The sequence below is a fragment of the Lissotriton vulgaris genome, chromosome 4_1, assembly GCF_964263255.1.
Source record: "Lissotriton vulgaris chromosome 4_1, aLisVul1.2, whole genome shotgun sequence".
Lineage (NCBI taxonomy): Eukaryota > Metazoa > Chordata > Amphibia > Caudata > Salamandridae > Lissotriton > Lissotriton vulgaris.
In genome coordinates this window covers 1,343,046,475-1,343,072,490 of record NC_141691.1, presented here as the reverse complement: position 1 = coordinate 1,343,072,490, position 26,016 = coordinate 1,343,046,475, and the positions used below count along the sequence as shown (strand labels likewise).

The 26,016-nt window shown below is 44.2% G+C and overlaps 2 protein-coding genes across 8 annotated transcripts in view; one reads left to right on the top strand and one right to left on the bottom strand.

Annotated features, from left to right (window-relative positions):
* MIMS1 (mitochondrial inner membrane scaffold 1) overlaps nt 1–7,836 on the bottom strand; it is a 202,669-nt gene extending 194,833 nt beyond the window's left edge. The window contains exon 1 of one of the 6 annotated variants that reach the window (XM_086965565.1): nt 7,689–7,836. The gene's annotated coding sequence lies outside the window, so the exon portion shown is untranslated. Of the gene's footprint in view, nt 1–7,318 lie in introns of all 6 variants that reach the window. The other 5 variants (XM_086965560.1, XM_086965563.1, XM_086965564.1 and 2 more) reach the window with 5 other exon arrangements.
* A 60-nt stretch (nt 7,837–7,896) lies between these two features.
* The window catches only part of RNMT (RNA guanine-7 methyltransferase), a 152,161-nt gene continuing 134,041 nt past the window's right edge, over nt 7,897–26,016 (top strand). Inside the window, exons 1-4 of one of the 2 annotated variants that reach the window (XM_086965559.1) lie at nt 7,897–7,996; nt 14,980–15,100; nt 15,197–15,778; nt 18,788–18,920. In XM_086965559.1, coding sequence (XP_086821685.1) covers nt 15,020–15,100; nt 15,197–15,778; nt 18,788–18,920 — 796 coding nt within the window. In that variant the 5' untranslated portion in view covers nt 7,897–7,996; nt 14,980–15,019. Of the gene's footprint in view, nt 7,997–14,979; nt 15,779–18,787; nt 18,921–26,016 lie in introns of both variants that reach the window. The other variant, XM_086965558.1, reaches the window with a different exon arrangement.

Here is a 26,016-nt window from a genome sequence, read left to right as displayed (position 1 = left end):
GCTATCCACCTCTCCATGGTCAGCTGAAAAGCATATGCAGATAACTGTTCATTAATAAAAACTTTAAAAATCACATATAGAAAGAAAGCCACCAGAAATGCCCTCTGCAGTGTTTGCAAAGTACTGTGTTGGACAGGATTTTAACTATGCTGTTTATGTTCACACTAAGAAGATTTCAAACATTACATAATTGGACTTTAATGTTAACACCTCTGATTGTTTGCAGCAAAACAGAGGGAAACAAGCATTTGCAATGCAATAGGTCTCGCATTAGGAAAGTTTGAGCTATTGGTATTGTAAATGACAAATATTTTATTTATGTGTTGGTTTTGAAAATAGCGAAATTAATAGCTTTGTCATTTACAATGCCAATAGTCCTCTGCCTCCCGCCCTTCCACATCGGGTGTCACTTCCATGTTTAACAAGCATTGGCAAAGCCAATAGGTCTGCCCAATGGTTTGTAGGCACGCTACACAGCGTCCGCAATGCTGTGCAGCATAGCTAAAGTCAAATGTAAAAAACGTAGCCTGGCTGCCAGCCTCATTGTGTAAGCATCATGCATGTTCGTTGACAAAATTACATGGACACTCTGTTTTTGAGATACTGATCCAAGTAAGATCGGTAATCAAAAAAAAAAACATGCAAAAGCGTTTTTAAATACTTTTTAAAGCAATCGGGGAAAAAGAAACAAGGGGTGAAGCAACATGGGGAGGGCAGGGGAACACAGTAGCAAAACGGGGAAAGGCAGAGGGACACCAAAGCAACAGGAGGATGGTAGAGATGTAAAAGCAAGATGGGGAGGGCGCATATCTCGCGCTCCCCCGCTTAAATCTTAAATACCCCGTATTTTGCTTTTCGCTTATATTATTGTTTCCATGAGCGCCGCCTCTGGCACAGGCACCGCAAGCCCGGCCTTCCCATAAATCATTTCAAGATGAAAGGGGTTTAAAGAGATGGCGGGGCTTTATTCCTGGGAAGTCAGGAGGGCGCCGGTGTGAAGAGCTGAGCTGGGATGAATCAGCCGGGAATCACATGGTGAGCTCGGCTGCACTGCTTGGCTGGGATCCAGGGGGCTTACGGTGGACGAGTACAGGCAGGGGTGAATTCCTCCTTGGTTTAAAGAGGTCGTTCCCCGGCAGATGCTGGCTGCAGCTTCCAAGCACCGACGCCCTCTATTGCACACGCCAAGGAGCCAGCACCGTGCCCCGTCCACAGGTGCCCGGATGCCTCTGGCGCACCGGCTGCCGCACGGTTCACACTATGGACTCACTTTGGATGGCAGCGTGAGATGTTGCAAACGCCTTACAACCTTTATCAGCTACAGTATTGCTTCTGGTTATTTATAAAACGATGTTATAATTACAGATATTTAAATACATGGCGTGGTGTATATGGAGACGCGGAGAAGAACACCTGCCCTTATAAATAAGTTATAACTAAATATATATCTAGATAGACACAAATCTAGGTCTGTTGTAATTCAATTATAGTTAAGATTGCTTTGAACGTTCTATCCGGAAATAAAGCAATCGCTTTTTGCCGATAACAGTTCATTCTCAAACAAATGGCACCGAATTTCGAAAGGTTCCAGCGGGTTCCTTCAGCATGTGGAATCTGGCGAGCACTTGGCAAGTATTTCATATTTTGAACCACGTTTCTCGAAGTCTTTGTGTAACACATTGAACTCTGCTCTTAAACATCGGAATAGCGCAACACTGCATAAAAATGAACAAACTATACCGTACACGTACAACCTATGGAAAACACGGGCGCTGTCACAAACGGTGGCAAGTACCTCCACACCTTTTAAAACAAGGTTTCAGATTGCTTTGTGTAATTATGAGTGATATTTCAACCGACCTTCCATTATAAACAAGTCCCGCGGCGACCCGGAAGCTCTTGGCCGGCCGGCCGGCCAATCCGGTCGCGGCCGACCGGAAGTCCCGCCTCCCGAGGTCCGCGAGCTGCCGGCGCATGGAGCGCCCTGCCTGTCCGAATCAGCCCGGGTCCCCAGGAGGGGGCCGGGGAGAAGGAGGAGTGTGGCGCCTGTTGCGGGGCTCCTCGGACCTGAGGGAGCCCCGATTGTGAAAAGGAGACGAGACGCGCCGTGAGGCGCGGAGCGCGAGAGGAGCCCGCCAGAAGAGCGCAGTCGGTGAGTGGGGCCCAGGGCTGAAGTGAAGTGCGTGCGTGCCTGTGTGTATGCCTGGGAGGGGTGGGGGAGGGGGAGGGGGAGTGTGTGCGCGCGTGTGGGAATGTGTGTGCGCATGCGTGACTGTGTGATTGAGAGACAATGCGAGGTAGGGGATAGTGTGCCTGTATGTGTGCCTGTATGTGTGTCGTATGCCTGCGTGTGCATGCGCGCGCCTGTGTGTGTGTGTGTGCGTGCATGCAGAGGGGTGGGGGCTGCCTGTGTGTGTGTGTGAGCAAGGGATTTGATTCGCGCATGCGCAGCTACCAGACGCTCGCTCCCGAGGTGAAATCTGACCTCGTCAAAGCGCGCGTCTGGTAGCTGTCCTCATTCCTAAATACGGGCCACAATAGGTCTGAAGCAGACACCTCAATGCTCACGCATTGAGGGTTAGGTCTGCTCGACCTAAAAAAACGAGGAAGGAGGAACATTGCAGCTCACATGAGGAAGAAGAATGGTGAAGAAGCATTGCTGAGCCCCACTCTGAAACCTATACCCAAAGCGACTTGCATGCAAGGAAGAAGAATAAGCTGGAAGAAGCACCAGCAATATTCCTGCAAAGTGAAAAGCGAATAAATAAGCAGACATACAAGCATACGAAAAAAGCCTTACTTCTTTAAACCAAGACCTTGGTGAAAGGAAAAATCTGACTCATTTGAGAACTGCAAGCATAATTCCAACGCAGAATAATAGATCTATCACCACAGACTCTCCAAATAAGATGACTTATCCTACTTTATGATGGTCATGTGCTGGGTCTGCTGAAACATTCTTCTATATGATATTTGACTGTCCCTAAGTTAAGGAATTCAATAGTCCAGCCTGTTCAAATGCTGATTAACACCATCGCTGCTAGAGATATTTTCCTCCGGTGCTGACTTGTTGGAAATCCCATTGTTCATGACGAGCTGAGCTCGTCATCAGCACAGCTCCACTGTGCCTCATGACGAGCTGAGCTCGTCATGAGCATCGAAGGGGTTAAATTATGAACCATGATGTGCCCTTAATCGCAAAGTTGATATAATTCAAGCTCAAAATTTGGAATTGGTTAGAAAAGATTTAATTTGGAATCTTTTAACTGTTCGTATTTATTAGGTATTTATTAGGGGAATGATGCTGATAAATTTAATGATAAACTTAAGTCTCAGTGAATTTCAACCATGTTTAATTCAAATTACAAGCTGCGTGCACACGTCTTTACTGTTTATTCGATTATTCTGTGTATTTGTATAGGTGCTTCATTTCAAACAAATAATTGCTGATATGATACATTTACATTGCGTTATATTAATCACTAATAGAAGTTAGCTCACACACTCCTCGTTTGTATATAATCTATATTCAAAATATGAACCTGTGGTAATATCAACTGTTAGCATGCACCAAGGTTGCGCTTTCTGATCAGATGCGTATAACAATACGTATGAAATGTGCCCACCCTGTAGCGTCCCTTTAGTGCACTGCTGGCTTCCAAATGAAGTACAGTAAACTTTTATTCTTTTCTTTCTAGTAGTTTATATTAACAGTATTCAGTTTTAGTGGTTCATTCCATATTTAATTCCATCATTCAAATATGAGTTTTATTCATTTCAAATATTGGATTTTCCAAAAACAAATCTTGTGTCCATGCTTGCATTCATGACATGTAACAATAATTATTGTTGATCCCAATGCATTTGGGCTGCCTTAGCCCTTCATCAGAGGAAACGCTTCTAAAAGGAAAAATGGGGCGAAGATAAGAAAAACTCCTGAAGCACTGTGGGATCCAACGCCGTGTGAAGCATGTTCAATGCATGCACAAGTGTTGACATATTAATGTGATGTTACATTCAACCTGTGTCAGTCATGCTGACACTGTGAGTAAACTAATGCACATGCACCCATAGGGATCAGCAACAGCAAGCGTTTCTTTATGCGCAACGCTAATGTTGATGCTAAGGTGTTGCCAAATATAAACCACACCTGATGCTGCTAATTTTAAATGTGCTCTGTTATTAAACATAGTGGCATGCTCTATTGCTAAACGTAGTGGCGTACTAGAGTGAGTTTTGATCTCTTATTAATCATACACCAGAGTTATACAGTGCGTTTTTACACCGACGTGTGCCTTTCATTACCATCTTGTGAAACCCATGACTAAAACCATGCAAAGTTATCAATATACATGCCCTACTTTCAATTATAACTTGGTTCAACTTAACAGATGTGTGTTCACCAAACAGCGACCTGCTTCTCTACGGAGTTAGTAGGCATGTTCATTTTGAAAAGTTTAAAGCATGCATAAACAGCAAAGAAGGACAAGCGTGTGGTATGGACCCACCATGTTGGAAATGTTAATATCAAGCAATTAACCATAAACCAAAGTGATAAGGGAAAGGTTATACAAAACCAAACTGCGATTTTTCCTAATTATGAAAGTGTATACGCTTCATTAGCACCAAGCATCAAAAGTCTGCATGTTTAAAGGAAACAGCTGTATTCCATGCGATCGTTCAATCCATGTGGCTGCAAGGTACACTGTTTTTTTTTTATCCAATAGGTCTCACATTGCAAAAGAAATGCGCAGTAAGAACATCAAGAAGCTTTTAAAAGAGGAGAAACAGAATTCTAAGGACATTGTGACCTACAAAGGAACTATTGCCTGTCAGAACTGTAACAACTGTAATAGTGTCATAAAAGGGAATTACATCAACCACCCACTAAAAAGGCACAAAGATCAGAATACACACAACAGCCAGCAACGATCCAAAAAATTGAGTATATCTGTTAAAGTGCCTATGTGGTTTGGTTTACGTGGGCAAAACAGAACGCAAGATGAAAGTCAGACTGAATGAAAACAAGAGTGAAATAAGAACTGAAAATACCAAAGCAGTGTTAGCCACACACTTCATAGAGCAGACTCGCAGCATTTGTCAACTACGCTACATGATATTAGAGATTTAAGATCTTAGAGATGGCAGAGAACCATAAATTTATTTTGCAACTTGAGACCAATTGGATCAAAAAACCGAGTACCTTGTTGCCACATGCATTAAACGATCATATTGAATACAGATGTTTCCTTTAAATGAGCAGACTTATGATGCTTGTTGCTAACAAAGTGTATACACAATTTTAATAATTATGAAAAATCGCAGTTTGGTTTTGTATAACATTTCCCTTATCACTTTGGTGTATGGTTATTGCTTGATATTAACATTTCCAACATGGCAGGTCTACTCCATAGGCACACGCTTGTCCTTCTTTGCACGGTTACACCGTTCACACAGCATTAGACCGCACAGCGCCTCAGGAGTTCATTTCTTATCTTCGCCCCATTTTTCCTCTTTGAAACTTATCCCCTAATGAAGAGCTAAGGCAGCCCGAAATGCAATGGAACTAACGATAATTATTGTTACATGTCATGAATGCAAGCATGGACAGAAGATTTGTCTCTGGAAAATCCAATATTTGAAATGAATAAAACTCATATTTGAATGAAGGAATTCAATATGGAATGAGCCACTAAAATTGAATACTGTTGATCATTATAACAACAAGAAAGAAAAATAAAAGAGAGAAGACTACTGTCCTCCATTAGGAAGCCAGCAGTGCACTAAAGGGACACTACCCCATGGGGGGGGGAAGAGCATTTCCTACGTATTATATTAATGACACTACTTCCTATTTCTTCTCCCATTCTGAATTAAAATGTCTAATATTAAGCCTGTTTAATTTGTCCGACATTAACAAATGCTATGTTTTAGATAACTTTTGTGCTAAATTATATTGTTTTTTGAATCTCACTTTTCCGATTGCGCTTATTAAGTAATTATATTAAAACTTTAAAAAGTACACATTTAAGTAATACTTCTCTGGGAGCGCCTATTGCATATATCAGAACACAATACACACAGCTGGTGATGGGAGGGATGTTTGGAAAAAGTCTAACCGCTGGCAACTGGTCGGAGTAGCTTTCCAACCAATCGTTTTTCACACACTGTCATTCTAGACAAAGGTCCGCCTCATATGCAAATAAGTACTGACCCTGCTCCTCATGGGAAGGGTCCACCCCGAACTGTCATGCGGGTCCTACTAAAGCAGAGGTCTTCAATCTGTGGGGAACGACCCCCAGGGGGGTCGTGGAGTCCTTGGAAGGGGGTCGCAGATTCTGTCAGAGTGCAGTTCCTGGCTTGGGCTGATCGAGGGTGCTCACGGTGGAGGCCTAATTCACACCGAGGTGTGAAAAACATCAACGCCTCATTAACAAGTTAAAAGGTCTTTTAAAGACCTTTCAAGTACTCGGGTGTGGCTGTGTGTGTGTGTGTCCCTGAAGCCGTTTCGAGCTGGGGGAGGAGGGGAAGTGGAGGGGGTGGGCGGAGGGGGATGGATGAGCAGGCTGTAGTGTAGCCCTTTGAGGTCAATGAAAATTGCGCGCCTGGAGCTGTGGGTCCCGTGACACGTCCCCCGCCCACGCAGGGAGGCAGAGAGATGCCCTCCCATGATCGGGAAAGAAGGAAGAAGACGCAGAGAGATACTGCCCCCCCATGAGAGATGCACAGAAAAGGTGGGTGGATGAATGATGGGTGGATGGATGGAAGGGTAGATGGGTAAAGGATGGAAAGATGAACGGGTGGATGGATGAAGGGATAGAAGGATGAAAGAATGGATGGATGTGTGAAAGTGTGGGTGGATTAATGATGGATGGATGTGATGAGGTCTAACAGGCGCATTTATGGTTGTCAAAAGATGTTGATGAGGAGTACCAGTTTCTATAAACTTTTGTCGGAAGGGGGTCCTTACCCCTAAAAAGGTTTTACAAGAGGGTCTCGGCATCAAAAAGTTTGAAGACCTCTGTACTAAAGGAAGAATGCTACCCCGATTGACCTCTGCCTAACCCTAAGCTACTGCCAGATGTTAGACTGTTTATAGGCATTCCTCAAATCACCTTTTTGTGTGCTGTGTTCAAAGATATCCTGCAAATGATAATTTCTACTTTTGTAAAAAATTACGGTCAATCAAATGATCAAGCTCAAACTACAGAAAATAAAACGTGTAGAAGTCTATATCTGCAAGGTACAAGTCTTGTGTTAAAGTAAATGCATTTAAAAACTGAGTCTTGGGTTTTTAAAAAGTCAAAAATATATATACCTACTGTTCAGAGGATCCGAACACCCACTATAACAAAGCGGCTGGATTGTCTGGTTTACTTCTCATTTTTAGGTTACTGAAATGTGGTTTTATTCTCTCCTCATCTGGTGTAATGTGAAAACGGTGTACGTGTGAAATTGCGTTTATACGGTGACGGCTCGAGCTCCTGTGTCAAAAAGGCCGGAACTAAGGAGGCCCCAAGAGTGTCCAGGGCGCACCCACTTCTAGGACTTGGGCCGGATGGCAGAAGGTGACCCCGTGTGCGAGTACAGAGCATGTGGAGCGGCCGCTCAGCACCAAGCGCTGTCACTGAAGACTCTGCAGGCAGCACACGTGTTCTCCGCCAACAGCGCGGGACACGGCGACTCACCTGCACGAGCGGCTCCATGCGTCCCCCTGAGCAGCTGAGGGCAAGGCGCGTGTCACGTACACCTACAGGGCAGCGCAAGACCGCCAGCACAGGGCATGACGGGACTTGCAGTCGGACGAGACATTCTTTTCCTGGTTCCGGAGCAGAAGTCGGGTGCACGGACGTAGCTTCCGGTTAGAGGTTGTGTGCTGGGACTAGTAGGCAGCTACTCACAGGAAGTCCCCTTGCTTCTTGGGGGCGGGTCTGCCCTGCGTCACTTCCGCAAACAGCAGCAGGAGGATGGTGGTGGTGACCGGTTTGGCTTCGTGGTGAGTGCAAGTCAGTGTCTGCGAGCTTTAGAAACGACGGTGACCCAGTGAGCGCGCGTCTGAGCGGCTACACGCGCCCAGTATCCCACCGGGAAGCTGTGCTTGTTCTCATTGCTGAAAGCGAGCCCCAGCGTGCCCTGTGCACGTAGAGGTCTGCTGCTCCTTCCTTCCCCGGGTCCGAGATGCTTCTCCTGCCTGCGCGTTTGCCAAGATCCGTGTCACATGTTATTGTTTGCTCGAGGCTGATGAAAGTCTTGTAAATAGTTAAAGAATATGACGTGTTAAAAGCGCTCCTTGTCATATATTGGCGCTGTTGGGAATCAGTCACGTGTATAACCCATTGTAAACCTATATTTGCAATACCAAGTTGTTTCTAGGTGTGTCCTGATCAGACCGATTGTGATCGGTCACTCGTCCCTTCACTCTTGAAAGTCATCACCCACGTTTGAATCAGTGCGCCCGTTAACCATGTCAGCCTTCTCGATAAGGGACGAATCAGTAAAAATCCTGTATCCTTAATCCAACGGTTTGCTATTTGTCGTTTTGCATGGGTCAGACCCCGAGAGACCATACGAGAATACATGACCTTCTTTTAGGTTCTGGGTGATGTACCTACTATGGTTTAAAAGACTTTTACAATAACCAAACTCCCCATTTTCCTTCTCAAGTATTGGATCCTAGATATGGAGACGAGTTTAATAAATACACATGCATACGTGTTATTTAGAAACTCAGCTGACTCTCTCGACCATCTCTTTCATTGTGAAAGATAAATGCATTAAACGGTAGCAGTATTCTGTGTAGCAATTTAAAATGAGCGGGACGAAAGCGAGCAATGCATTTTGCTGCTTCGGTATACAATACATTATCATTACACTATAGTTCTTCTCAGATATTGGGCTTCCACCGTCTTTAACCTACTTAATTTTTACCATTCGCAACTGTTTCGGGCGTTCACCACTCAATGCCCTGTACAAGGATGACGGGGTGCGTGGTCCACTCTTTTTGCATGTCTGTCTTGCAGACGTGACACCTATCCTGCTGTCCGTACATTGACATTAAGGGACGCCCAATGTCCCGCATTTTGATTCCTCACCACTTTTAACCCTATCCCTGAATACACAGGACAAACAACTTCCACTATTTTAGCCCTTTATGAGTTGTAAAAGAGGTGCTTTCCTGTGGATGGTAGGATGGAACTATAGCACAAGAGGTGTACTACACAATGTAGATTTAAGAACATATTCCACTACAGAAAGGCATTTTCATTCTCTTGCAGATAAGCAGCCCTGAATGTGTGAATTAAAACCATGCTGGAGACCCGTTCTGGGAGTATGCCCTTGGTGTTTATTTCTTCAATTAAGCATGTGTCAAAGTGCTCATGTATTGTCCGGACAATGGACTGAGGCACGGGGTCCTGGATCAAACAGTTTCTTAAAGTAGTGGACCTGAAACTGCAGCATGCTGCTATTTGCTGCAAATGTTATACATTTATTGCCGTAGTTTAATAATGTAAAAATACCTTAAGATAGGACATTTTTCAGCCCCAAGAGTAGTATCCAATCCATGTTTTTTTATACCCACATGCTTACTAGCAGCTTTTATGTTTAATAAAAAATGATTGCCAAACAATTTGGCCAAACGAGGGGGCCGTGATTAAAACCGTGTCTCCAACTAAACCACTGAATACAATTGAGGTGACCGTGATTGTGATGGTAAGGCCCAGAGACGCTCTTGACTGGGACAGTTCATTCTGGTGTGGGCTTTGCCTAGCTTTCAATCAATCAATCAATCAATCAATCAATCACAACATTTATATAGGGCGCTACTCACCCGGGAGGGTCTCAAGGCGCTGGGGGAGAGGGGTGTGTCACTGCTCGAACAGCCAGGTCTTGAGTTGCTTCCTGAAGGAGAGATGGTCTTCGGTACGTCGAAGGTGAATGGGGAGGGAGTTCCAGGTCTTGGCTGCTAGGTAGGAGAAGGATCTTCCTCCGCCGGTGGCTCTGCGGATGCGTGGTACGGTGGCGAGGGCGTGGCTGGCCGATCGTAGCTGGCGGGTGGGCGTGTAGAAGGTCATGCGGTCGTTAAGGTACTTGGGGCCCAGGTCGTGTAGAGCCTTGTGTGCGTGGGTGAGGAGTCTGAACGTGATTCTCTTGCTGACGGGGAGCCAGTGCAGTTCTCTCAGGTGTCCGGTGATGTGGCTGTGTCGGGGGATGTCCAGGATGAGTCGTGCAGAGGCGTTCTGGATACGTTGGAGTCTTCTCTGGAGTTTGGCTGTGGTTCCGGCGTAGAGGGCGTTCCCGTAGTCCAGTCGGCTGGTGACGAGTGCCTGGGTGACGGTCTTCCTGGTTTCAGTGGGGATCCATCTGAAGATCTTGCGGAGCATGCGCAGGGTGTTGAAGCACGAGGAAGAAACGGCGTTGACTTGTCTGCTCATTGACAGGGAGGAGTCAAGGATGAAGCCCAGGTTGCGTGCGTGGTCCGTTGGTTTGGGGGCGGTGCCCAGGGCCGGGGGCCACCAGGAGTCGTCCCAGGCGGAGGGTGATGATCCCAGGATGAGGACTTCCGTCTTGTCTGAGTTCAGTTTAAGGCGGCTGTTCCTCATCCAGTCGGCGACGTCTTTCATCCCTTCGTGTAGGTTGACTCTGGCGGTGGTGGGATCGTTGGTGAGGGAGAGGATCAGCTGGGTGTCGTCGGCGTAGGAGATGATGTTGAGGTGGTGTTGGCGTGCGATGGCTGCGAGGGGGCTCATGTAGGCGTTGAAGAGGGTCGGGCTGAGAGAAGATCCTTGTGGTACGCCGCAGATGACTACGGTGGCCTCGGCACTGAACGGAGGGAGGCGGACTCTGAGTTCTTCCGGTGAGGAACGAGATGATCCACTCCAGTGCTTTCTCTCGGATTCCGATGTTGCTGAGGCGCTTCACTAGGGTGCGGTGGCAGGCCGTGTCGAACGCTGTGGAGAGGTCCAGGAGGATGAGGGCCGCTGTTTCCCCGTTGTCGATCAGGGTTCCGATTTCGTCGGTGGCAGCGATCAGGGCGGTCTCGGTGCTGTGGTTGGCCCGAAATCCGGACTGCGAGTGGTCGAGGTATCCGTTCGTCTCGAGGAAGGCGGCAAGCTGTTTGTTGTCGGTCTTCTCGATGACTTTGGCCGGAAAAGGAAGGAGCGAGATGGGGCGGTAGTTCTTGAGGTCAGTGGGGTCCGCCGTTGGTTTCTTCAGGAGGGCAGTCAGCTCGGCGTGCTTCCAGCTCTCCAGGAAGGAGGCGGTGCGGAAGGAGGAGTTGATGGTGTCTCGGAGATGGGGTGCGACGGTGGCGGCGGCTTTGTTGAAGACGTGGTGTGGGCATGGGTCGGTTGGTGATCCTGAGTGGATGGAGTTCATCGTGCGGGTGGTGTCTTCGGTGCTGATCGGGGTCCAGTTGCAGAGGGTGGTGGTGGCGGGCGTTGGTTCGGTGGTAGGGTGCGTGGTCTGTGAGTCGAAGCTGTTGTTTATGTCGGCGATCTTGCGGTGGAAGAACGAGGCGAGGGAGTCGCAGAGGTCTTGCGTTGGGGTGATGTCGTTGGTTCCGGCGCTGGGGTTGGAGAACTCTTTGACGATGTTGAAGAGTTCCTTACTGTCGTGGACGTTGTTGTCCAGTCGTTCTTTGAGTGCCGTCTTCTTGGTGGTGCGGATCAGTTGATGGTGTTTGCGGGTGGCGTGCTTGAGGGCGGTCCAGTTTTCTGTGGTGTGGTCAAGCAGCCAGGCTTTCTCGAGGGTGCAGCAGTTCTTCTTGGATTCCTTGAGTTCGTTGGTGAACCAGGGGGTTTTCTTGCTGCCGGGTCTGCTGGGAGGGTTCCTCAGTGGTGCGAGATCGTCGGCGCAGGCGGTCAGCCACTTGGTGAGGTTGCTGGCTGCTACGTTGGGGTCCGTTGTGCTGGTGGGAGTGTTCTGGCTGAGGGAGGTGGTGAGCTGCTCGGTGGTGATCTTGCTCCAGCTGCGGCGGGGGACCCGTTGCGGTTGGTGGTGGGTCGCATTTCTACTGAAGCTGAAGTGGACGCAGCTGTGATCTGTCCAGTGGAGTCCGGTGGCGTGGCTGAAGGAGACGTGCTTGCTGGATGAGAAGATGGGGTCCAGCGTGTGTCCGGCATAGTGGGTGGGGGAGTCCACCAGTTGCTTGAGTCCGAGGCTGTCGAGGTTGTCCAGCAGGGCGGTGGTGTTCCTGTCGTTGTTGTTCTCCAGGTGGAAGTTGAGGTCCCCTAGGAGGATGTAGTCGGCGGAGGGAAGGGCGTGCGGGCTGATGAAGTCTGCGATGTCTTCGCTGAACTGCGTGCGCGGTCCCGGTGGCCTGTAGATGAGGGTGCCTCGGAGGGTGGTTTGGGGGTCAGTGTGTATCTGGAAGTGCAGGTGCTCGGCGGCGGGGAAGGTTATGTCGGAGTTAGTCGAGAAGCTTTTAAATACATTGTTAATTTTCAGCATATTTAGTTGAAGTGGTAAACCTGACATTAGATGTCAAGTCTCCTGCTTTCATGGCTAAAATTTTTCCACTTGACCAGGGCCAGTGGCAGGAGGTGGTTATTGGGTCTGTATTTATGGTAGATACAGAGCAAGAGAGAGGGCATTGGAAGCACACTACCTACTTTCGCTAGTCTGGAAGTTTCAGACAAATTTAAACAATTCTTGTCAAGGTGCCGCAGCGTAGCACTTGCCTCTCAAGTGCTGTGAAGCATGAAAACAAAAAAGGTACAGCCAAGGTTGGCAGGGCACGCCGCGCACTGTGCTGATATATTCGTTGTGGACTCTGTGCTTTAAATATGCAAAATCATACAGTAAACAATACAAATACAATGATTTGATCCAATGATATCACACAAGATCATAAATGTACTTATGTGTACTCTTTTATGTATCTTGATATATTTAAAGCAAATAATTTAACTCTTTCTTAATAACCATGTGTCTCTGGTTCAATTGATAGATATACATTCAATGGTAAGAACTTAATATAGTAATATAATATCATACAATTCACTCTTCATAGTAATACATAACATAACAGTATTTTTTGGAATGCCTGATGCATTTCGGGACAATGATGTCCCTTCCTCAGGGGCAATCTGGCTGAATACTGCTAATCACCAACTGATGGTCCGTGCCAGTTAGTTTCCTGTGCAATAATGAATGTGTACCGCCTGGCTAACATCAAATCTTCAGGGCCAATAGTTATATACAGTGGCGCAATATACGCCGAACGTATAATCCCAATGTTTGGCAGTGGACACATATTGTTGCATGTAGCAATTTGAGGAGACTAGAGTGAGCAATGAAGTTTGTGGAATACAGAGCCATCTGAACCAGCCTTCGGCACAGCGCAGTACTGCTTACTGCCAAACATTGGTATTATACGTTCAGCGTATATTGCGCCGCTGTATATAACTATTGGCCCTGAATATTTGATATTAACCAGGCGGTACACATTCATTATTGCACATGAAACTAGCTGGCACGGACCATCAGTTGGTGATTAGCAGTATTCAGCCAGATTGTCCCTGAGGAAGGGACATCATCGTCCCGAAATGCATCGGGAATTCCCAAAATACTGTTATGTTATGTATTACTATGAAGAGTGAATTGTATGATATTCTATTACTATGTTAAGTTCTTACCATTGAATGTATATCTGTCAATTGAACCAGAGATACATGGTTTAAGAAAGAGTTCAATTATTTGCTTTAAACATATCAAGACATATAAAAGAGTACACAAGTACATTTATGATCTTGTGTGATATCATTGGATCAAATCATTGTATTTGTATATCATTACATAAGAAAAATCGGTATTCTCATTGCATGATATAGTCTCACCCTGCTATGCCATTTATGGAGGGAAGGGATGACAGCCCACACCAGCCCTGGCAATACCCACATTTGAATGTTGTATGTCCATTCCTCTCTTTAATCACTTAATTTTCTTTTCCTTCATTTTCAACTGCATGGCAGTCTGTAGGCCCGGTAGAAGATGTGCTATCATTGATTTGTAGTTCAAGTTGTAAGAATGTGTACCCTCAAAAGCTAATTGTTAATTACTAACAAAGGTAATGTTTTCCTTACAAATGTAAAAAAATATATAAGCATATATAGGACAAGAGGAGGGAGAGAAGAAAGCACCCGAGTTAATTCTTGATCAATAAGTGTAAATGTAGGGATCCATAGTTCCCCAGCTTTCAAATTTTAAGTGCCTTAACCTCTTTCTTCACTGATATGCAATAAATACAGCAATAGGTTTTATTTACTTTTTTTTGCTTCACCCACTTATGCATAATCTCCTTGTAGCTTTTTGTGTGCTGCTTTGCTTACTTTGCTCAGTACTTCTAAAGCTGTGGATCTGTTGGGCTACTTTTAATATGCAGTGGTCTTTCCTATTCTGCTATACAAGCAAAAGTATTTTCGAATCCAATGACCGTACAGAGAAAAGACATGTCATTTAAGACTCAGTAGTGGGGTATATGGCTGTAGTTTGACTTTTTGTAAGTGTATTCAAAATTATAACCCGCCAGTTAGCGATTTGCAAGGAAAGTAACAACCAGCTCCCTCCTTTTAGTTAAGCAGAGTAGCAGCACTCTACTTTTGCATCTGATGCTGACAAGATAGTCACTGCAATTTAATATTATTATTAAGTCATGTCATCATAAGTGTAGGAAAACCCAGAGTGGGTAGCTGTTGTGCTATATAAGTATTTTACCATAACATAATATAACATAACCCTTAAATCAATAGAGATAGTCTAGCTTACCTTTTACCTTCCCAAGCAACATTTTGGAATGTATCAGAGTGCTCTGTATTTTAGTAAAAACTAAACATATTTAATATGGAGAGTAACTGCTGGCTTTCTATAAATGTACAGTTTTGCCCATCACATTTCAGAGACCATATAATGGAGACCAACGTTTTTCAGTATATATATATATATATAACTACATATGGTTTTTTTCTTCTTTTTTTTTAGAGGCTGTCTACCAATAAGAATATAGAAACTCTTATGAAACATGGACACTGCAGCATGCACAGAAGAACATCAAACTGAGTTGAGAAGGTGTACTGAGGAAGGAGATGAAACTGTATCCAAGGTTCCAGGAGAAGTCGCCTCTAAGTCTGCAGGAGAAGTCGCCTCTAAGTCTGTAGGAGAAGTCGCCTCTAAGTCTGCAGGAGAAGTCGCCTCTAAGTCTGCAGGAGAAGTCGCCTCTAAGTCTGCAGGAGAAGACTCCTCTAAGTCTGCAGGAGAAGACTCCTCTAAGTCTGCAGGAGAAGACTCCTCTAAGTCTGCAGGAGAAGACTCCTCTAAGTCTGCAGGAGAAGACTCCTCTAAGTCTGCAGGAGAAGACTCCTCTAAGTCTGCAGGAGAAGACTCCTCTAAGCCTGCAGGAGAAGACGCCTCTAAGCCTGCAGGAGAAGACGCCTCTAAGCCTGCAGGAGAAGACGCCTCTAAGCCTGCAGGAGAAGACGCCTCTAAGCCTGCAGGAGAAGACGCCTCTAAGCCTGCAGGAGAAGACGCCTCTAAGCCTGCAGGAGAAGACGCCTCTAAGCCTGCAGGAGAAGACGCCTCTAAGCCTGCAGGAGAAGACGCCTCTAACCCTGCAGGAAAAGACGCCTCTAAGCCTGCAGGAGAAGACACCATCAAGGATGCCGGGCCCAGTGCCCTGAATGCCCCAGAAGAAAGCAATGGAGCTTTGGTTATCATGCCAGTGTCTACCACGTCGCCAAAGAAAAGGCCATTAGAGACTGAAGAGCCACCTGCAAAGTACAAAGCAAGTACATCAAGACCTATTGGGTCAGCTGTAATCAAATGGAATTCATATGCTTTGGTTTCTTAACCCCTTCGACGCTGATGACGAGCTGGGCTCGTCATGGCGTAGCCTCCTCGCACGCTGATGACGAGCCCAGCTCGTCACGTAAAGTGCGTTTTTAAAAAACTCAGCGTGCGAGCGGAATTCCGCTAGCGCGCATGGAGTTAATATTTTATATTGAAATGTTGCTTTCATTGTTGAAGAACTGTATCTTTTAACGATCACAGTGGGAAGCCAGAGAAAATATAAGCATATATCAATTGTAAGGGTCAATTTTTGAAACCTTTTCTCAGGTGAGGACAGCATATCGGAGAAGAATAAGCAAGTTCTTTCGATTAGATATGAGTTGGAATATGTAGGCCTTCTCCCTTCAACCGCTCAGAATTACTTTCCATATAAGGAATAATATAGGGCAGCAAAAGTTAAAAGTATGTGCCAGAACACATAAAGTATAAATGAAGGAAGAGTTGATAAATTTCCCAATTGTCCTATTTTAATTTTGGGGCTTTACGGACTAGCTGTCAGGTAGACCCATTACTAGTAATATTCATTTAGTGGGATTTGGATCCACCCGTTTTAACTGTTGGTTTACTCTGACAAGCCTCTTTTAACCATTGGCTTGACGTTTTGTCACACACCTTGGCTTTCCAAGTGGAATATTTATCTTTCAGTGCTATTGGCTGTCTGGATGGTGGATTCTGCCTCCATTTAGTGCCTGCACTGAATTGCAAGTGGGACTGCTTTACATCTTTTGCTCCCACTGTTTGCCCCTACGTCGCACTCTGTCTGAACATGCCCCTTCCTGCTTCCCCTATTTGCTTCTGATACGTTTTCTCGAAATATAGAGTTGATTGTTCTTGGACCCACAGGTACTAAGGGCTTAGTCAATGTGCCAACCAGAGACAAAAAAAAAAACCAATTGTGTCCAACCACCCCACAACCCACTGAGGAATATTTAAGTGAATTAGTTACAGGTACCATTTAATTCCATAAGACATTACAGGGATAGTTAGTGAAACTCCAAACCCTCTTTCATTAAGGAATAACACTGTCAAGAACACCATTACATGAGGGATACCTTTAAAAGATTTATTTAAAATCAAAACCCTATTCTAATGCACACAATATTAATTGTGACTAAAATAAAGACAAATAAAATGGCAGCAACAATGTTTAGCAAAATTGTGAAACAAAAACCCCCAAGATGATTGCAGTCTGAAATTTATGGCAACTCTTCGCCATTTTGTTACTTCTAAGTGCTGAGCTAATTGTTGCACAACATAAAATAAAAACCTGTTTTGAGTTTCAGTGAGAGCTCATACCTGTTTGAACAATAGAGCTTCTGCTCAATATAATAGCAAGTCATTCTATTCTTGTTGTGCGAGGCCAGCTGCACTGATAAGTTTAGCAAGCTAAGGCTAAGTGCCTCTCTTCTCGGTAACTTTCTTTCAAATCAGTGCTATGATTCTGTACTGCCTTTCCTGTTTTTGCCTGCTGTGAAGATTATTTTCTAACACCTGACTCTCTGTGCTCATTTTTTATAACATCGTTTCATTATTGTCAAAACTCTCAGAATAAACCATTAGCAGAGAGTGACTTGATGTCCTTTCACTTATTTTCATTCTGATAGGCTGTGTTCTTTTGAACAACAACAATAAATCAGACACATAGTCTCAACCTTCTGGAAACTCTTTAGAAATCAATAACAAATAATGTGAAATAGACCCGTCCGTATCTAGGTTAAATACTGCAAATATATTAAAGCAAACCTGATTATCACATTGCAGAATAGAATAATACAAACTAAATGTTCCTTGTATTAATCACGCATATTGATAAATGAGCACATGTAACTCTTGAAGGGGACCACCTGGAATAGAAAAAATATAATATTCACAGCGTTCTGCTATCTTCTCACAATTACCCCTTACATCCCCCCTTTTCTCAGTGTGCTCCTTGTTTACTCTTCTCACCGTTTTCCCTGTGTGCTGTTTGTTACTCCCTAAAAACAATCTTTTGTGCTTCCCTGCCCCTTCTTTCATTATATTCTTCTTATCAATCCCCCTAAGCCTGCCCTCCTGCCAGACAACCCTTTTTTTGTGCCCCACATCTCTTTCTTGTTACCTTGTGCACGTTTGCCTCCAGTGGATTCACTTTAGAGCCGACTGGGATAGGTTTTTTCCTTTAATTTATGCTTCCTAGCAATAAAAGGCCAGATATAATGAAGACGTCTGAGCCTTCAATGTGGTCCTAATTTTATTTAAATGCTAAACAGGTCATTTGGGTAGGTAGTATTCTTTTTAGACCACAAGAGGACACTGTTCCTATAGCAGGGTGCAAATAGTCACCCACGCTTATGTTTTATTGAGCAGTTTTTGGACTGCGAAGGGTACAACATTAACACTGTTGCTGCTTGTTGACCCTATCAACCTTTTTTTTTATCTTGCACACACTTTTTTCCTTTTTACCCTTATTGGACCCACTCCCCACACACCCTCATGCACCACCCGGCAGTCCTTGAAAAGATCTCTGATAAAGTGAGCCTACGGGGGCCCGTAGGGAATTGCAGCGCCGGCCCTACGAGGAGCAAATGTCCGATGATGAAGCATGACACCCCTTGGGGTATGTGAGGGCATTATAGGACGAAAAGTGTATTTTTCCCTTATTTGTGAGTGCACTTTACTGAAGGTCTTTTTCTTTCCTTGTTTATGTTCACGTTTTTTTTTCTTATTAAATGCTCTAGCTTTTTTTTCACCCGAAGAAAGGAAAATATGTTTTTAATTTTGATGTTCTGTTTTTATTATATGCCTCTTTGTGTTCACCATTCAGTGAGTCTCTATAAGAGTCAAGCTAGTCTGCCAAATAAATCCATTGGTGTGCTTTAAAAACCCCTTGTGCTTGGTGAGGCTAGTAAAGTTTTGTTTGTAGTTCACCAGTTTACTTTCTCTAAAGCTTTCTTTTTGTGTGTAGAGGCTTGAAGGCCATGGGTCAAAAGTAGCTGCTCATTACAATGAGCTTCAGGAGTGTGGACTGGAACAACGCAGCCAAAGTCGCATTTTCTACCTCCGGAACTTTAATAACTGGATGAAGAGTATTCTCATTGGTAAGAGCACCATTGTCTACTTAAAGATTACTGCATACTTTTAATTATATATAATTATAAATAGGTCTCCTGGTTTTCTGACATTTCAGTCTGTATTTATCCCTATTTATTTTTTGATAATTTTATCTATAGTTATTCATTGTTATTATGGCTTTTGAAAACAAAATGAAGCTGAAACTAGTATTTTTCCGCATTTATTTAACAGATAAATGTTTACTAATACTTGAATGCCTGACATTTCAATGATATGACGACCCACTGATGATAAATCAGTACATTTACTTGAAAACATGCACATTTTGGTATCAGTCTTGTGCATATCTACTGCTGTTTAAGCTTCATTCCTAAAATTCCTTTGGTTTTTAACTCCCTTCCCCATCAATCCATACAGCTTTTGGCCTTGCAGTCATGACTGCCAGCTTTTAGAATCACTTAAAAAACACAACCTACTTTGCATTTTTAGCCACATTTAAAAATCAATACAGACTGAAAAATGTATGGTTACTGTCGGTATTTATCTGTAAAAATCAGTTAAAACAGGAACAAACTAGAGGTGCCAACATTCCCCCACTTGTGCTAATAAAAATGCTACCCCTCTTGTGTGTATTGGCCTTGGAGGGTCAGAGAGCGGTATTTTGGGCGGCATTGGTCCCTTGACGAAAGTGTGACTACAGGGCGATGCCCCCGCTCCGGGTTAAGAGTTAGCTTTCAGAAACTAGGAATGTAGGTGACAAGTAAGGTCGCTTCATGATATAATTGTTTCACAGATCACTAAGGAGATGGATTGACTGGCGGTGATAGTGTATGTAGGGATCTTAGTCCTGAAGAAGGCCACCGACTCAGAGCTGTGATTGAGGGGTGGCCGAAACATGATGACCTAAACTGGAAAGATGGTAGGGAAATAATATCCAATTACCATCTTATGTTGTTTTTAACCCTACCTAGGAAACCCAGAATTAATTAGATTTACTTATGAGTGGATACTCCTATGGTCGTTTTAACTATACATTGAATTGTAGTTCCCCTTTAACTGTTTTGTGGTTGATAGGAACAAAGTGCATTGCTTCACCCTTGCTGAGGGTGACAAAGGGTGTGTAGTGGCAGCCCTATGATGAACCATGGCACTATTATTGGGTGAGGGCACTTTTATTCCATAATAAGGGACTCCTGAAAGGGTAATCACTTCTGAATCTTACCTCTTGGCGTGTAATTGGGCATGAGCTTTGCAGGGCATTGTGGGTAAGAACTTTGTGGGATCCATGCGAGGCATACCCCGCTAGACTACCCTGGGTGTTTAGTTTTCAGTAATGTTTGGGTTTGGTAGGTATCCCTGGGTTACCGTTGATCCCTGGCCAAATAAAATGCTGCTACCTCCATTGCCCACCAGATTTTTCAAATTTTTGTAGCAGGAAATGTTGATGTCTTCACATTGTAGTTTTGGGCCTTACCTGTTGCTGGCACGAGGCTTACCCACACATGTGAGGTACAATTTTTATCAGAAGACTGAGTGGAAGGAGGTTTTTGGCTCCCTGTTGATTTCAGAACTTTCCACCACAAAAATGTGTTTTTGTCTGTAAGTGATTCTGGGTAAAACAACCTGGTGAAAGCCACACATGTACCCCCCCCCCCCCCCCCTCCTTGATTTTCCCTAGGTGTCTAGTTTAAAAAAATGTATAGATTTGCTAGTTTTCCCTAAGTGCCGGCTGAGCTAGGGCCCACAATCCACAGCTACCCACTTTGCAAAAAATGGGTCTTTTGAGTGGAAAAATGTGAGGTATCCATATTGCGTTTTGGGCCGTTTCCTGTCAGACAGTAGGCCCAATGAGGTACCATTTTTATCAGTAGACCTGTCGGAGAATTGAATAGTAGTATACTCCTTATTACCAATTTGATTTCACTGCATTTGTGCCTTACAAGTGTAAGCCAATGTGTAATAAAGACAACATTTTGAAAAATACCCTCTTAAATCATGGGCTCGTACAGGTACCACACATTCAAATATGTACAAATAACCACTACTCCTAAACTCCATATCATATGCCCATTTCAGAAATACATAGGTTACCTTGATACCTAATTTTCACTCTACATATTTGACCATATGAATTGGTCTATACTCAGTACACAATAAAAAGCCATTGTACTATGCAACTCAGTGGTTGGCTCTGAAAGCCTCTGGTTCTTGGAGAACCTACAAACCCTTTATACCCCCACAAACTTAAGGGTTTAGCAAAAGTGCTTTTGTAAATCGGCCAATGTGACAAAAGTTACATAGTAAAACATTATCACAAATGGCTGTATTTCTAGCTCATTTTTAATATTTCATTATTTCATCAGTTAGTTACTTTGAGAAAACTGGAGGCATCTACACATATGACACCTTGATGAATGCGGAATGATGTCTTCGTTTCAGAAATATATAGCTTTCCTGGATAAGCCCATGGGTTTCAAACTGGTTTGGACACAAACAGGAAGTAGGTTGAAAGCACAAAACATTGGAAAAAAGAGCTAACTTTTCTGAAAAATGGCTAATCTGTGGTAAAGAAATTAGATTGTTTGAATTCAGCTCTGCATGTTCCTGAAAGGTGGGAAAATAGTTACTTTACCACATCAAACCGTTTGTTCATGTCATTTCTTTTAAAAGATCCACACTTTTACCCAGAGCACTATTTTCTCAAAATGTAGCTATATTTGGTCTATTTTCTCGACTCCCCTCTAAGAAAATTCACATACCCCGCGTACATTTCAAATCCCCTGTATATTGGAAAGAAAGGTCGTAAATTTGGAGTGAATAGCTTATGTGGCCAAACCGTTATGGATGCCCAAGCACAAACTACCCCAAATAGTCAAAAAAGGGCTCAAGACTGTTGTTTGGGGGGAGGGAGGTGAAGGCCTAGCATCAAAAATGTTAAACTGTTTTTGAAAGCACAGTGGCACATGGTTAGATAATGTTACAGGTGACATCAGATGGCATGTAAGATTGGATGCATGGGCAAAAGCTGATTTTATAGGGGAAGGGGGTCGGCATAAAGTGGATGAATGGGGAGGTGAGATGAATGTGGGAAAGGTGTGGAGGAGGGTTTTTGGAGCTGGTGGATTGAGGCAAGAAATGGTTTAGGGTACGAATTTGAGATGAAGAACGTTGTGAAAGGAGATGCTGAGAAAGGGATTGGTTGTTTAATTACAGCCCTCAGAATGCAGCTAGACAGATTGTAAATGGGTGTTTCAAAGGTGAGCATATTTTTCATTCTGTTTCTAATGTCTGAATTATTTTGCTGTTACTTATTCAGTTATAAGAAGTTTGATTTGAAACCTGTGAATTTTGACTGGAGAGCTATTCTTTAATTTGGTGCCTTCTGTAATTTGTGTGCATGACGATCTACATTGATAGATCTCTGGCGCAGTTGAAGCCAGCCATCAACTGTTGTTAACTTGGTTATTTCAGCTGGGAAGCAGTTGTTTGCCTTGAGATGGCTGAAGTCCTGTCTCAGTTTGTGGAAATGATCATGTCCCATTTTAAATCTGTACTGTCGTAGCTGGCATGCTACGTCAGCTGGTTCGATGGTGTGGAAATTCCCCAGTTTTTTAATTGTATGTTCTGCTTGTATGCATAAATTATAATTTGCTCCAACTGGATGGATGCCTAGGTGCGTCCACTGATGAATTAAAAGCTTAGTTGTCCACTACACTCTTTGGGTGTGTTTTAACTGGTGTAAGTTGAAAGGCAATGAAAGGGAAATTGTAGCTCAGGAGGCTTTCTGGCCAATGTGTGGTTTCCTGTCACCTATTCTCTGACGTTAAGAATCTGAGACATACACAAGACCTCCAGCTGTATCTCTCTCCCTAATATCGACACGCTACCATTTAAATTTCTTTTTTTATAATAACCATTTTCGCTCTCTGTTATCCACAATCTTTTTGTTTTCCTTCCCCCAGAAAGTGGTGCTGATAAACAAGTTTTGGCACTTTGGATTGATATACTGAAACTAATTGTATTTCAATATTCCCAAGTTTACGCCCGTCTTTTCAGAATTCAGCAGATAGACTTTGTTGCCCTTGCTCTGCTATTCCTCCATTGGTGTGCCAGTGAAGAAGTGTGCCAGGTATGGAACCTTGTTTTAGACGTGCAGAGCTATTTTTACAAAACCTCTACTGGATCAATATTTCCTTGTTACTTTTGAAATTAGTTTTACTCTAAGCATCACATAGCCTATTGGTAGTTCAAGTTGTGACACCTCAGTTGACTGTCGGGCTTTTTCGTAATAGACTGGCACTTTGAGCAACTCCCTCCAGAACATTTGCACCATGTTGAGGACCTCCCAGTTTAAGGAATGCCCTGAATAGCTGTCTCACCTCGCTGTGCTCGGTCTGCTGTCATGACTGTTGCCCTTCAGAAATCAGCACCAACATACCTTATTACATTGAGTATTTGTATTGTATAAAAATAACAGTAGAAAATATATCCTTCGTCTTAATGGGCAGAACATTTGCTTGCCATGACATGACTTCAGAACAGGCTCCATTCAAATAATCGTGTGTATCCAAAAGTGTACCAAATCAAGTACTCCCTGTCATCCCCTGTAAGTATCCCACTTGGCATGGATTGAGTGACATTTGTTATGCATTGTTGGCAAGCAGCAGCTAAGTTAGCTACTTTTGAGGTCTGGCCTTAAAGCAGCTATAGTTGTCTCTAGACAATTGATTTCCCAATAAAAATCCACATAGTACAAAGAGTGGTGTTTGGTCGGTAGGCTTCTTCTATTGGCCTTTTAAATTGTCGTTCACATTTTGCTTCTTTCCACTACAGCATACTGCATGGGGAGTGGGTCACTGTTCTTTTACCTATTAACTTTCTTCAATTCGAGGATCTTTCCAGAATCGGTGCACAATAACATCCATTTAAAAATAATTCCTTTCTCTTCAGTGACAAAGCGTGTTTAATATGCATTTTTTTTTACTGTATTTCTTTTTTATATAAACTTTAAGCATCAGCTTTTTATTTTGGTTGTTGGGACAGGGCTATCCCCTGAAAGGCAAACTGGTATGTTTCTCTGTCCTGAGTGTCTTATTGCTTGTATCTGGTTTCCTGACTGTTTGATTTCTGGCCCTGATGTCACGCTAATCTAATGTGTGAGCAGAAGCCTAGCCCTGTGCTTGATATGGTCTCGGTCTTGCCTTGTGACCTAGAGGCACACACCAATTGTGCTCTCATTTACCTACTGTGGACTACTGTCCCTGTCATGGGTTTAGCCTATAGTGGTGCTGGCAGACTCTTACCCTCTGACAAGCTTGTTCCCGCTTACAGGTGAAATCAGTTCTGACTGCTCATTGTCGCCCTGCCTGGAGCATTGAGCTGAATTCAGCAGAGCATTTGTTCTGAGTCTACAGGTTTGTGTGAGGGGCAGGCAGCATTTCTGATGCAGCAGTTTCCCATTCGGAGTGAAGTGTCCTGGGCCTTTTGGTCTGGTGATGGGCTGGGCGCCGGGCCAACGAGCCCATGACGAAGCCCCCAACAGGGCCTGGTGGCACTAGGTATATGCAGCTCCTTAGTCGACTGATCACAAATTCAGCTGATGCAGTCCTGCACGGGCTCGTCACAACTTTAGCAATGGTACCCCACCATGGGCTGATGACAAAATTGTTTCCGCTGCTGTAGTGTGTAATATTGAGCACTATTGCGTAATAAAGTGCTTTAGTTTCTAAAAAGACAAGTACTGGGTTGAACATGCTCTTTATTGGGTTGTTGATTACTTGTTACTCTCCAAACTTGAGCACCTGCAAACTACCTACATTAGAAGTGTTTGACTGTTCCTACTTGCTATACTAAGAGTCAAGTACGAAAAGGCCAAGTTTGCTGAGCCATTCCAGACCGCAGAACATCCGAGACAGTCAGCCTCAACCCCAGAGTTGAAGAGAAATAGCCCCTGCTTGCTTCTCTGAATGGGGAGTGACACCTGCACTGTGGGTGCTGCCCGGTAGATGCTGATTTATATTTCTTGTCTACTTTTTTTAATTGTTTTAATGATAAGGTTGCATTATATCAGCCTGCTATTGGAGTGCTTGATTTAGTGATGATCTCTTCATGTCTCCTTCACAAATAAAATTAATAAAAAGAGCGAAAGGTATGTTTTTTCAAAACCTCACTAGTAAAACAGCCACATCAGTGAATGTTATTTATTATTGTTTTTAGGTTTCGCCTGTCGAAAGCTGCGCAGCAGCGTTTCGCGCAGGCGAAATCTTTTGTTTACAAGTATGTGGGCTTTGTCCCGCCTCTGTCTTCCATTGGCTAGCTCCATAAATGGAGGCTAGCCATTGGAAGAGAGAGGCGTCCGTCATTCTGCGAGGCGACTCGTGGGCGTTCCGGCGATTTATTTATTTTTTTCTCCTCCAGCCCCTTTTAGCACGTCATTTGGGCGGTGGTTTATTATTATTTTTTTAATACGTTTGTTTTTGGCATTTCTTTGAAGATGGCGCCCGGTGGAGAGTGATTTCAGCCCCTGCTCTGTATCCCGCAGGAGAGTGAGCTCTGCCCGTAATGCTTGTTTAATTGAAATAGTCAATAAGAAGGAAGGAAATGAGAGCATAGGAATTAAGTTATTCCCGCGCTTCAAGCTTTTTTTGTTTGTTTTTGAGTGGGTGGTTTCACGAGAGCTCGGCGCTGGGGGCACTCGCGCTCTAGCTAACATTGCAAATACCAGTGTGAGTTTTGTGGAGTGGGGTGCTTAGACAGAAGAGAGGGCCACCACGCTCCCTCGCAGTCCGGGTGGCCGTTTCTAAAGCTAAATGCCGTGTTCGGCTACGAGAAGGGGTGGGGTGGGGGTGTCTCTCTTCTGATGGTCAATGGCCACATTCAACTGCAAAGTAACACAAAGGGCGTTCGAGGGCAACGAGGAGGGGCCTGGGGCAACATTTGATGGGGGGCTCATGTGAGCTGTCAGGAGTTGGGGAGAGAGTATGCATCTTGTACGGAGCATCTATGCAGCGCCTCGTCTAAAGGTAGTAGGCGCTATAGAACGCGAATATACCTCTGCAAAGTGCGCACTCTAGTTCGCGTGCGCCTGCACGCAGCACAGCCCCCGCTCCATTTGCTGGAGTC